The sequence below is a fragment of the Crocodylus porosus genome, unplaced genomic scaffold (assembly GCF_001723895.1).
Source record: "Crocodylus porosus isolate Cpor-Errol unplaced genomic scaffold, CroPor_comp1, whole genome shotgun sequence".
Classification (NCBI taxonomy): Eukaryota; Metazoa; Chordata; order Crocodylia; family Crocodylidae; genus Crocodylus; species Crocodylus porosus.
Window position 1 is genome coordinate 9,880,348 of NW_017728942.1, and position 12,678 is coordinate 9,893,025.

At 52.2% G+C, this 12,678-nt stretch overlaps 1 protein-coding gene across 1 annotated transcript in view; it reads right to left on the bottom strand.

Annotated features, from left to right (window-relative positions):
* Nucleotides 1-11,439, bottom strand: part of KCNQ2 (potassium voltage-gated channel subfamily Q member 2) — a 116,162-nt gene extending 104,723 nt beyond the window's left edge. The window contains exons 1-2 of the mRNA XM_019548096.1: nt 11,421-11,439; nt 8,212-8,278 (exon numbers count right to left, since the gene is read on the bottom strand). Of these exons, the coding sequence (XP_019403641.1) occupies nt 8,212-8,278; nt 11,421-11,439 (86 nt within the window). The remainder of the gene's footprint in view (nt 1-8,211; nt 8,279-11,420) is intronic.
* Between the last annotated feature and the right edge of the window lie 1,239 nt (nt 11,440-12,678).

Consider the following 12,678-nt stretch of genomic DNA (forward strand, 5'->3'; position numbering starts at 1 on the left):
CCTATAACAAATAGCCAATTATTTCTGTTTTGGAGATGGGAAACCCTGAATTAAAGTGCTGTTCATACAAAGGAAATCATCTTGGAATGAGCTGTTATGACACCCCTGAGTCCAGAAAGGAAAATGCTCTACAGCTTAAGCAGATGCCTTCTTATGCCAAGCAACAGCACAAAAGGACTTGTCCATAGGGAAGCAGTCTGCAGAGGAGATGAACAAACCAGGTTTCTGTTGCTTTGAGTGCATTGCATCAGTCACAGCATGTTACTTCCATCAATGTTACTGTAGGCGCTGTTTTGGGTGGAGGTATAGGCGATATAGGGGATATTTAGGCACGTGGTGTGCTGGTATAGGGCAGGGAAGAAATCACGGGTATGAACCATCCAGTTGCCTGCTAGGAGAAGCTTTTGCCTCTTCTGGATGGAGCAGCTTGTAAACTAATTTAATCTCTATAACTGCACTGTATGACGTGGGAGAACAGATCGACGCAGAGGGATCATGCAAATGGTAGGAAAGTAGGAACGGTGCCTGATTCGGTGGCAGTATAGGACCTCTGATCCCAAACGGGGCACGAACCCTGGTCCTGCATCAGGTGGACTGGAGAGACATGGATGCAACTGTGCAAAATCTTTCGCATGAGGGAAAGGCAAGAATTAAGATGTCGGCACATCACTGTAAATTGCAAGGGAGCCTGCTTATTCCTGTTAATTGAGCAGGAAGGAAATGGGCCCTCAGCGATGGACAGAAATTGGTGAGACTCAGAGTGAAGCGCTGCATGCTGTTTATTGGGCTGGGGAAGGGATTATATAGAAATGTGTATGTCAGGCAGGCGCTGATGGAGAAAAGGGGCAGTGACGCTATCTGATGCATCCAAAAACCCACATTCTTGTGTTTCCCAAAGGTTCATCCTTTGCCTTATGCCTTGTGGAAACCCTTAGCCAGGCAGAAGGGCTGTCAATGCAAGGGCTTCCTTCTCTAGGGCGGCGAGTGTGCACCAAGTGAGTGTGATCCCTAAAACGATGGACGTGCAGGGGCCACGGTGGAGGGAAAGATGCCAAATCCTAACAACAGACCTCCAACCAGAGGAAAAGCAAATGCCTCAAGCCCTTTCTTGATGGATAGCCTCAACCACAACCAATATGCTGCCAGGCCAAAAAGAAGAGGGGCAGAAGGGGAGCGCAGTGTAGCTGGCTCACAGATGCTGGGCCTTTTCCCCGTGTGCTGTCTCTTGAATGAGTCTTTAACCTCAAACAGAGACTGTGCACCGTTAGGATCTGGGACCCTGTTTTCTTACAGATAGGCTGAATTCCCAGCCCCGGGGACTCGGATGCGGGGATGCACGGGGCCCTGGCACAACAGCAGCATAGCCTGGGCCTGTCAAAGGGACGCGGGAGAGCTCGCTGCCTGGGAAGATGGCAGTGATAAATAAATCATCACGATGCTTCCGCTGCAACGTGTCACGCCAGCTATTTTTAGCAGTGACACGTAAAAGAGATGATCAGGGAAGTCATGTTCTTCCCTCCCCCCGGCGTTTCTGCTGCTTGCCAGTGCTTTGCAATAAGTCCATGTCATTCTCCCACCGCCGGATCGTGAGCGAGCTCCTCTCGGTGTTCACGTGGGTCTGTCGGAGGCGAGCCCTTGCCTGGGAACACGGTTGTGCGAGACACGGAAACGGGCAGGGGGGCTTGGGGACGTGGGCAGCGTCTAGCGGGGTATTTCAGGCCTCAGAGCCTGCCCTGCAGGGAGGCCATAGGGATTGCACCTGCTTGCATCAACTCAGAGGTGAATTTGCCTCTAAGGGCCAAAGCCTCTTCACACCAGGGGCCTGGTCAGGGGTCATGTCAGAGTTGAGGTGTCTTCCTATCATCCTAGTTGCTGCCCCGAACTCGGGGACTGCAGTAGCTCACTTCAGGGACTGCTTTGGACCCCAACCCTCCTGCTCAGGGAAATGCACTGAGCATTTCTCTCACACCTTCAACATGACCTGTGCTAGCACCTATGACAATGAGGCCCATACAATAGAACCGCTGCTGCAAAGATGCTAGGCTCCTTTTATTCACTTGTTAATATTGCATGCAGGCTTGGCAGTGGTTGTTTTACACCCGGGTGCTGCGTGCTCATGGCAGCGTGTGTAATGCATCTAAATAACTTATGTGCACTATGTCAGGTAGGCAACTGGTAGGATCAGGAGGGACCTCCCTGCCCGTCGATGTACCCAGTCTCCATCTCTCCTCTTCCCTTCCCCTCCCTTATTTCAGTTCAGCCCATCTCCTGGTCTCTCAAGCACCTGGCGTGCTTGTCCCCTCGCTTGTTCGGCTCCCAGCTGCCCACACTGAAGGGCACTTTCCTCATCTCTAACTGTGCCTTTTTCTTCATTAACCCACCCCTGGCACTTGCACCTTGTCTTGCCTTCCTTGGAGACCATGAGTACTTCCCTTCCTTCATTTACAGCGTTACCTCGGAGGTATTTTTAGCCTGTGGCCATGTCAGCCCTGAGTCCTCCTTTTCCCAGACTCTATAAATTTAGCTCCCTTAGTCACTCTTCATGCCCTGACGACACTTGCACTGTGTCTACTGACCTTCTTGTTTTTCTACAAGTATAAACCATTCAGTTGTCTGCTAGGAGGAACCTCAGCCTCTTCTGGATGGAGCAGCTTGTAAGCTAATTGCATCTCTATAACGATCCCTCTATAGATCTGTTCTGCCACTTCATCCAGTGCAACGTGCAAACCATAGGAGAGCATTGCCATGGCAAATCTCATCTTAGATTGCTTGGGCTTCGTATCCCCCTACCAGGGCTCTTGAAGTTTGAGTCTTGGCAGACTCAAACCCCTCTACCCTGATACCTGTAGGAGAGCAGGACTAGATGCCAAGCTGCTAGCTGAATGAACACAAGGCGTTGCCCGTATATAAATACCCATCTGCTCTGCTACCCTCTCCATCCTGGGGTAATTGGGCATGGGTTTCTTCTTTTAATTCTGTCAGGCAACAAGCAAGAAAGTTCCCTGTAGCAAGGGTGCAGGATGGGGTGGCCCTTTTAGAAAGCTGGGTTTAACTGCATTGCCTGTGACTCATTGCACTGATGTAAAAAGGTACTTAGGAGGGACAGCAGTAAAATGTGGCTGAAGGTTTAAGTGTTTTTTGGGTTTTTTTATAGAAAGGCTTGTCTAAGGAATGGAGGCTTGCTGGGTGACCTGGGAGATGGGCCTTCTAGGTAGGCAAATGTATTAAGTGGGGCCAAGTGGCCTGATTCACCCGCTTCGATTCACATTGCATTGGCACCCCTGGACAAAGGGACAGGAGCAATGTCCTGGGGGTGGGGGCTCTGTTACTGCAGCTGGCTGTGGTTTTGAAGGGTCCTGCCCTGGGTGATGAGAAAGCCTGTTGCAAGCAAAATACAGGGAAAGAGCAGAGATGGAGAGGTTGGTGGCGTGGTGAGACGGCCAGCTGGGGTGGGGTGGAGGCTTCTGGAGGGGGAACCTTTTTGTGGGGAGAAAGGCTGACCCCTGAGTGAATAAAAACGGAGTCCACTGACTGCAACAGAGAGTCAGAGCAACGGTGCACATAATTCATCTCCCTCGGGAGGTCTTTCGAAGAGGATTGTTAATCAAGTGGATGGGGAGCGGGGCGCCTGTCCCCCAGGACTTCCTCTGACAATCCAACACTTTTCTTGTTCCAAAGCAGGAGGAAAAGGCACGTTCCACTTGTTGGGAACAAATAATGTGATATCTATATATCTACATATGGATGGATGGATAATGCAATATAGAGAGAGACCTCTCTCTCACTTTACACACACACACACGTATGTGTCTGTGTGTAAAGTGAGACATACACGTGTGTGTGTGAGTGAAGTGAGAGAGAGAGGTCTCTCTCTATGTTACATTATCCATCTATCCAGCCTTGGATTGGTTCAATTGAAACAGTTGGTTTTAATTTTGACCCTTTTATGGCTCCACTCCCTTGAGTCTGAATTACCTACAACTTCAAAGCGAAAAGCAGTTTTGAACTGAAAATTAAACTTGAAAAGTGAAGTCTCTGATGGTTTTGGACCAGCGGTTCATCAGAACTACCCTTTCCTTGCCATCGCCATTTCGATGAGCTGTCATTTTCTTCTTTTTTTTTTTTTTCTCATTGAAAAATGGCCACTTTGGGCAATTCCCGGTGAGCTGGAGCTGTTATTGGATTCCTTGAATGCCTCCTCTCCAATGAGTCATCCCCATCACGTGGGGAGTCTGACTTTTGAAGGGATTACCTGAAATATAATGCTAATTTGTATTTTATTTGCATCGTGGGGTTTTCCCTGCAGGCCTATTTCTGTCTTAGCTCTGTCTGGACATTCAGGAAACACTCTGTCTAGTCAAGTGGGGATGAAAAAGTGGGATGTTATGATAGGGTTTTTTTCCTTTTATTACTCTGGGGCTCCTGCAGGAAAGGATGAATGGATATGCAAGGCACTAGGCACTTTCTAAATGTCCTGACTTTGTCCTTTGTGGGATTGGATGCTGGGGTCAGGGTCTCAGGGAACGGGGTTGAAACCGCGTTCGCAGAGTTGAGTTTTGTTGCAGGATGTTTCTGATTTCCAGCTCCACTTTAACGCCAGGTCTGCCTTTGCTTTGATAACTTTTCCCACACAAATAACTACAGGAGCAGTTTGTCCTTTAGTGCCACCGGCGCAGTTGGTAATTAGACATCTGAAGGATGCGAGCGTCGGAAACAAGTGCTTTTGTTTGCAGACGCTGGGTGTGAAAGGTGAAGCTGGCTTCTACAAGCTCCTCTCTGTGTATAAAGCAAGTCACGGCTCGCGTCCGGGTTGTCACCCACTGCATTTACAAACAGAAGGCGGTCCCAGCGTGCGTCAGCTCATCCCTGCGAAACAGCAGCTCTTCCAACACAGATCGACATTGGTACAGCGCTGTATATGCTTTGCATTACAATGGGACCCCTCTCGTGGAGCAAGAGCTACGATGCTTGTCAATACTGCTGCAATGCCATTTATCAGAATTGCCTCTTACAGCCAGCAAGATCCCCCTGCTCTTCACCGCGATCGCTCGGCTGAAGCCCATCACAGAAGTCCACCGGGCATCCCTGGCGCTGGCTCTTGTCAGCCCCACTGGCACTTTGAATCTTCCTTCCAGGCTGTTATTACTTGTGGTCTGCTATTGTGTGTTGGCAATGATCCCGGCACGCCTTGGGACATGGGTGTGACGATCAGCCCGTGCATCAGTGAGGCTGAGGTCCAAAAGTAGCTTCTGTGAGAAACGCGGCGTGTTTGCTGTTTTGTGAGTCGTGTCACCTGTCTGCATGTCTCAGCCACGATGCAGGAGAAAGTCTTGCCCTGTCTAGGGGCCCTCCTCAGTCCAGAGGGCTCACTGGGTAGACAAGCATTGCGTGTGGAGGTTGTTACAGAAAGCAGCTTTCCTTAGCAAATTCAGAGGCAAACCAGCCATAAAGGCTGAAAGGAAAGACAGTCTGGGCTGTGTTCCTGCAACAGAAGGCCAAGGTGGGGGGAAACAATTAGAGCTGGGTGTATTTTTATACTACGGGAGAGATGCTTGAATATTTTTCTGATTACTGCTCAGCAGACTGCCTCGTTGCAGCCAAAGACTTAGGGCGATGCATAACTGGCCCCTATGGAAAGCTCCCAGCCGGGATATAAACGCTTTACGAGGTGCCACTGGCTGTCTCACGCGACATCCCCAAGACGGAGGCAGCACTGAGCGGGCAGAAGTGCATCGGAGGTGCCTCTGCCCGGGCTGGCCCCTAGAGCGGGGATGCACATTTCTGTGCAAAGCCCCGTTCCCGGGGAGGCAAGATGTGCAAGGATGCCAGAAGAAGGCACTGCTTGTTCTAACAGCCCGAGTGCCTTCCCCGGGAAGTGAGTAGCAACTTGATTTCCATGGGAACGGGCCTGGGCCCGAAGAGGATGGGTTTCTCCATTCAGCTTTCCTCCTTGCAGCTGGCTCGGAGGCTCCAGGCCGTGCAGGAGAGCGGCTGAAGGGCTGGGAGCAGAGGAAGGGATCGCTTTGGTTAGCGGGCATCGGGAATGACCTCCAAAACAAGCTCTGCAGTGTGGCGTGGGAGTCCATGCGATGCTGCATTCGGTGCTCTCTGCTCAGCCCGTGTCCCCCCATCCCTCCCTCCTCCCTGGTCCAGATCCAGCCCACCCCCTCCCTCCTTCCCTGACTCCCCTCCGCTGGCGAGACTGGGGGCATTGCTGGGACCATGACCCCGTCTTGCACACCGTCGATCCCTCCTGCTTCGAAGGCAGGGCCATCTCTGAGTGCATCAAACCACGAGCCATGACAAAGAGAAGGAGCTCCCCACGACACCCCCAGCCACCCTGAGCACAAGCGGAGCCGTGAGGGAAGCGGGGCCTGCTGGGGATTTCACTGCTGCTGCTTTAACCTGCTGTGGAAGGGCAAGAGGCAGATCAGATTTGCCCGACTCAGCATTTGCAGACTACTTGCAGCCTTTCAAACACCTTATCAATTTTTTAGAGAAGCCAGGAGTGCCTGCTGAGTTGGCCAATCAGATCCTGGAACTTCGTCTAAATTATTAACCACGGGCAGCCAGGTTGGGGGGATGGGGCACACTGCTTTGCCTGGCATAATGTCAAGAGCTGCCAGCACTGAGCGCCCAGGGCAGCAGGTTTCAACATAAGGCAGAGCACTGGGAGAGCTCCCGCCAGGCAGAGATGCTGCCCAGTGCCCCGCAGCAAGGATCGGGCTGGTTTACTGACGGCCGGCGCAAAAGGTTCACAGCAGCCAGGACCCCAGATGATCCCGTCAGGGTGTACCCAGTCTCTATGTGTATTTTTTTATTTCGCAAAAATATTTATTTCTCTCTATATAATTAAATATATACGAAATGCAAAACTCTAGGACTCTTGGTTCAGAGATGATGCCTTTTATTAGACCAACTAGGAAATTGCAAACTACGGTCTTTGTCTGCAGGCTTTTGGGCTCAAACACGCTTCATCCGGCTCAGGGAAAATTCAAGATGGTAAAAAGTCCCCGTGAGTAGGAAATGACCTTAATTTTTGCACACGGGAAGCTGGAGATGGAAATATATATTATATATATTTTTTACATATTATATACAGATATATCTACAGCTAGATACAGAGATATATAGAGCTGTCTATAGATAGATAGCTCTATATATCGAGAGAGAGATACCGTGCTGTGTTGCTGTGTGAGACACATCTCTCTCTCGATCTAGATAGATAGCTATAACTCTACCTCCAACACTGCCAAAGCATCCCCTGTGGTTCACTTGGCAGATCAAAGCACACTTCGACAGTCAAACCATTACAAACGCAGCTTGCACCATGAATCCGGTCTCCAGAGAACCGGAGCCACTGATTGCATTTGAAGCGTGCACGTGTTGGCCTGTCCTGATCCCTCCGCGCCCCACGTCTGTCCATCCCTGTCGCCGCCTAGCAAAGCTGACGTGGACGGGGTTCCTTGCTGGTTGCTGTGCTCGGCGCCGCGCCGCCTCGGGATCCTAAGGGGACCGGCAGCCCTGTCCTGCCGAGCTCCCTCCAGCCCTGCCTGCCAGGAGCATATGACACCAGGGTAGCTGCAAGCGGGCTCACGGCACCAGCCAGGCAGCCTCTGCCCCTGTGTCTGAGCCGCTGTCCTCCTGTCTCTACGCATTTGGGAGCTGCTTGGCTCTGCGGTCCTCCGTGAGCAGCAATCCTCGCCTCTGGGCTACTGCAGTACTCAGAGAAGGAGCCTTTCTGGTGCCAGGAGAAGCCCTGGAGCTGGGGGTTGGTGCAGACGTGGGGGTGGCGGGTGTTTTTCACCTCCTCCCACGTGCATCTGTGCTGAGCAGGCTCCATGGCTTGAGAGCGCCAAGTAGCTCAGGATAAATTAGAGGGCACGGGAGCCCTGTGGACCAGTTGGGCCCCTGGAGCTAAAAGGTTATCTGGGGGAGCCCAAGGTTAATGGCTTGAGCTGGCTGCCCTCAGGTCAGGTCCTGTTGGCTTCTCAGGAAGAATGAGATGCTGTGTAAGCCTGGAGTGCGTCTGTTTGAATTGCTGCCTTCTTAGGATCAGTCCTCGACCCCCAGCAAAAGGCAGAAACATCATCGCCGGTGCTGTGGCGATGCTGCTCCCACTTTCTCCATCTACGGGGGGTTGTCAGAAAAAGAGGAGCAGAAAGGGAGGTGTTATCTAGGGAAGCCACTGCCCTGCCCTTACCCCGGTACCGCTTTCTCTCCCCCACAGCAGAAGCTTGCAGTAGATAATCCAGCTCCTCCAGGATGGCTTCCTTGTCTGAAGGAAAACCACAGGACTGACCACCCACCACGTCCCCCTGGAAGTTGTGTGTCAGCCCCCTCGGATCTGTTGAGCTAGCCACCACTGCATCATTGCACGGGCCTTTGTGTCCTGCAGAAAAACAAAGTGATCCGATGGGAATTGCTAAGCAAACCCCTGGGTTCGCTGCATCCCTGGGGATGTCAGAAGACTCGCCCCAGGGGACATGTCTGAGTCACTGGGGGAGCAGAGCAGCTCCAGGCTGCAAACAGCACGCTTCCCTCTACCCAAGAGCTACACAGCTTCGTCTTTGCAAGCAGCACAGCCCACAGCAGGGAAGGAGCTGAGGGCAGAGAGGTCCCACTAGCCCCCAGCCTGGAAGCCAACCAGCCTGGGCTTGCAGTGAGCAGTAGAAGCAAAAAGCACTGATGCCTCATGGCAGAGCTGTTTGTTCCAGCTCCCGGGGGCCAAGCAATGCCAGCTGGATGCCATGCACCACCGCAGTCAGTGTGGGCATACCCAGAAGGACTACAGATGGGCCTGAGGTTCAGATCCTGGCCTAGAACCAAAGTTTCCTCCGGCTGGAAAGACTTGGAGCTGGGAGATGGCTTGATTTGATCCTTGGTTTTGTGAAAAGGTAGCGAGCCAGGTTTCCCGGGGGAGTGCTGGTCCAGCAGCAGAGTGCATCTCCATGCACGGAGCCGAAGAGCCCTCCGAGCACGTGTGCACCCGGGCCCAGAGCCTTGGGAAGCTGCCCACGAGATCCTGGTGTGAGTCAGCTCAGCCTGTCTCAAGGCCAGGCCACTGGGATGCAGGGATGAGATGCATTAATGGCATCAGGTCCCCTGCCTGTATTGGGGTGCTCGCTTGGCTACCTCACACCGATAGCGCTGGTGGAGTTGGGGATGAGACAAGCTGGTCATTTTGGAAACTTTCAGCCTTGTAGCCGGAGAAGTGCCCTGTGCTGTCCCCTGCCTCCATCCACAGGCCCCTCCATTACTGGACATAGCTCCTGCTCACACAAAAAACCCAGTTTCTGCCATCTGCATGTGATCTCTTGATCTGTCTCTGAGGTCTCAGATCCAGCTGAATCCCAGGGCCACCCTGCTTATGTAGGAGCACGGCCAACCTGGCAGCTCCTGAGCTCAGCACTGGAAAGAGGAGACCCTTTCAGTGGTAGGGGGCACTGGGATCCAGGTGAGGCCAGAAAAAATATGAGTGCTGGCCCTAACTCTAGAAACAAGAGCCGAGGGAGAGTCAGTGAAGCATTTGAGGTGGGAGCAGCAAGGAGTAGCAGGACACCTGGGCCTTGGACTCCCAGATGTGCACCGCAGCTGGACTTGTGCTGTTGCCGTATGTCCATCTAGCGCAGTGATTCTCAGGCAAGATGCTGCTGCACCCTGGGGTGCCTTGAGATCCTGTCAAGGTTGCCAATGCACTATTAGCTCTGCCAGGTGTGCAAACACGATTCACAAGACAAACCCAGCATTTTAAATAGGAACGCACTTACTTTCAGACCTGCTTGGTCTTTCTTTGCAGCAGAAGACTCGCTCGATTATTTTCCCATGGTCAAGAAAGGAGTGAGAGCTAAGAGCTGGCATCTTCCAAGGGGGGCCTTGCGTCAAGGGAGGGATGCTTCCAGTGTGAAAAAAGGGTTTTAAATCACTGATTTAGCCCCTGATCTAACCAAAAGTGAGTTCTCGCTCACTTCCACTAGGTGCCAGCACAAAGGGAAATGTGAAGGGCGGCTGCAATGACGGGCTCCTTTTCGAATAGGAAGCTGCGTGGGCGCTGTATGCAGAGGGCCTGCAACCCAGCGCAGAAAACAGGCAGCTGAGATGTGGGCTAAATGTGACTTCACAATGCCCCACTCCACAACCCTTGAAAGCTGCAAACTAAACCCTTGGTTCCCTTTGCCTGTTGGGTCATGGGGACCCTGCCCCTTCACTGCGATATTGAGGCCTTTCATAATGCCGATCCGTCTGGATGTTATGTAGGGAGCCCAGATCTGGAGGGGAGGGAAGCCTCCTGGTTATTTTTCCCACAAGAGCTGGGTTTCCAGTGCCTCCATCCATTATCAGGGGAGCATTCAGTAGTGAATGAGGAAATTAAAAGACCTAAATCCTCACTTGTGATCAGCAGAGCCCAGCCATGCCCTCACTGTAAGGCCATCAGCCATGCAACCACCATCCAGTCTCATGTTGCAGTCTCAGGTTTGCACCTCTGCCCATGTTCAGACTCTGTCCCATCTGGGAGTGAACTAGTGTCTGTGCATGGTCTTGAAAGAAAATTGGGATGGAAACAGAGATTTGCAGGCTCCTCTCGTGACTTGGGCATGCTTGGGTCGAGCACAAAGTTGTGCCCATCACAGCTCAGGAGCTGCGGCAACTGGTCTTAACTTTTTCACCCCCCACTTATTTGTCATGTCGTCTTTTATGTCCTGCAGAGTACATGGTGTGGTCTACAAGCATCACCATAGTCTTCCCCCAACCTGGCTTGTGCCACCCAAATACAGGGGTCCGAGAAGGGCTCTGGCATGCATGCATGCATACCCTTGTCTATCTACATTGAGGATGGGGCTCTGAGGCTGGTGCACCTTGATCTATCTTGATGCAGCATGGTGCATGTGGCACTTTTCCTTCACCTGGGCACAACCCTGGGCCAGGATCCCTGTCTGGGGCTTCATACCAAGGAGTCTGGGGCCATGTGCTGGCTTTGAGGGCCACAGCTTTGAATATCCTGGTCTGCTCTGAGTCCATATTTGGGGGATGACAGCTCCAACGCTGGCTCAGATCATGGATTCACATAATTAGGAGATGAAACTTTATGGAATTCCCCTCTTCAAGTGCATTTCACTTGGAGGTCCTTGGATTTTTTTTTTTTTAACCTCCAACTCAAATCAATATTAATGGGTTGGGACCCTCAAGATTTCTCCACTTACCATGTCCTTTATGAGTCAAATCAGCCCCTCTGCACTCCAAGGAGGTTCTGATTGCATCTCAAAGATGCCCAGTGTAGCCCCCGGCTCTGATTTCACACCCATGTGGTCCTGGGAGGTCCACTGGCATGGACCTGAGTACTGACAACAAGCAATTTTGAATCATATCCTTGGTGGGGGGGGTTTGAACTTTCCTTTCCCCAAAACCACGCTGTTAATTACCTTGCCGCACGCCAGCCATTCCGGACTCATCGTTGGCAGGTCAGCGTGGAAATCCAGTTGTGGTTTTGTTGAGTTTACTTTTGCTTGGGGGATGGAGTCGAACAGCGGCCTCTCAACACCTCCTGCCTGCTTCCCATTACTCTGATGATGCTGGCGTGAGGGTCCCTCTCAAGTCAAAACCTTGGTAGTTCTCCAGGTATGTTAAGCTTTCCAGGAAAAGAAGTGAAAAGGGATCTGGGCCTGTATTATAAATCGCCATCAGAAAAAGCTTAGTTTAAAACCTTTTGGAAAGGTGGGTGCACAGCCTGTGGGAAGTGAATGCGATTGAGGCGTAAGTCCATCTCATGGCTCTGGGAGCAGAGGCTTCATGCTAAAATCTCTGAGACCCTGCGTGGAGCCACAGACCAATTCAAAGGGGAGAAGGGGATGCAGAGATCCTGTGCTTTGGCAGCACATCATGCCTTCGCTTCGTGGGCTGTCCCTGAAATCACAGGTCCTCCCAAGCCCAGTGCAAGGCTCCAGGTAGCAGCTCAGGAGCAGCAACTGGCCTTCGCTTCCTCTCCACCCCCACTTATTTGTCATGTCGTTCTTTATGTCCTGTAGGGTACGCGGCGTGGTCAACGTTTTCTTGCCTCAACCTGGCTCGAGCCACCCAAATACAGGCGGCCAAGAAGGGGTGCATGCATGCACCCGTGTAGTTGGGGCTCTGGGGCTGCTGCACCTTGAGAGCAGCTTGTGCCACTTCTCCTTCCCCGAGGCACAGACCCAGGGCTGGGGTCTCTGTAGGGGCTTCATGCCAGGGATACTGGGGCACACCGTGAACTCTGAACCTCCTGCGGGTGATAGTGTCCTGCTTGCAGGCGTCGCCTAGACCGGAGGACCAGTCAGTTTTGGGGCATCTCTGTAAAAAGCCAACGGCATTAACCACGTGCCGACACAAGAGGGAGCCCAGTTCCCTCATCTGTGCCCAGAAGACCATTGGGGGGGCATGACGGTCGCCAGAAGTCAGCACTCGGCGCAGCCCTTCAGTTCCTGATATCTAAGGGGATGCTGCTGCCTGAGTGAGACTTATCAGACTTATCAGACACCCGAGCTCCTGATGCAATACCCCACTGAGTTTTTTTTGTGGGGGGGTGTCCTTTTTTAGAATTTTTTTTGTGTCCCAAGTCAAATCAGCCAAATCAATTCCAGATCCATGGGTCAATCAAGAACCATATGTGCCCCTCCACCTTCACCCGGGGCTTCACTTGCTTCCAAA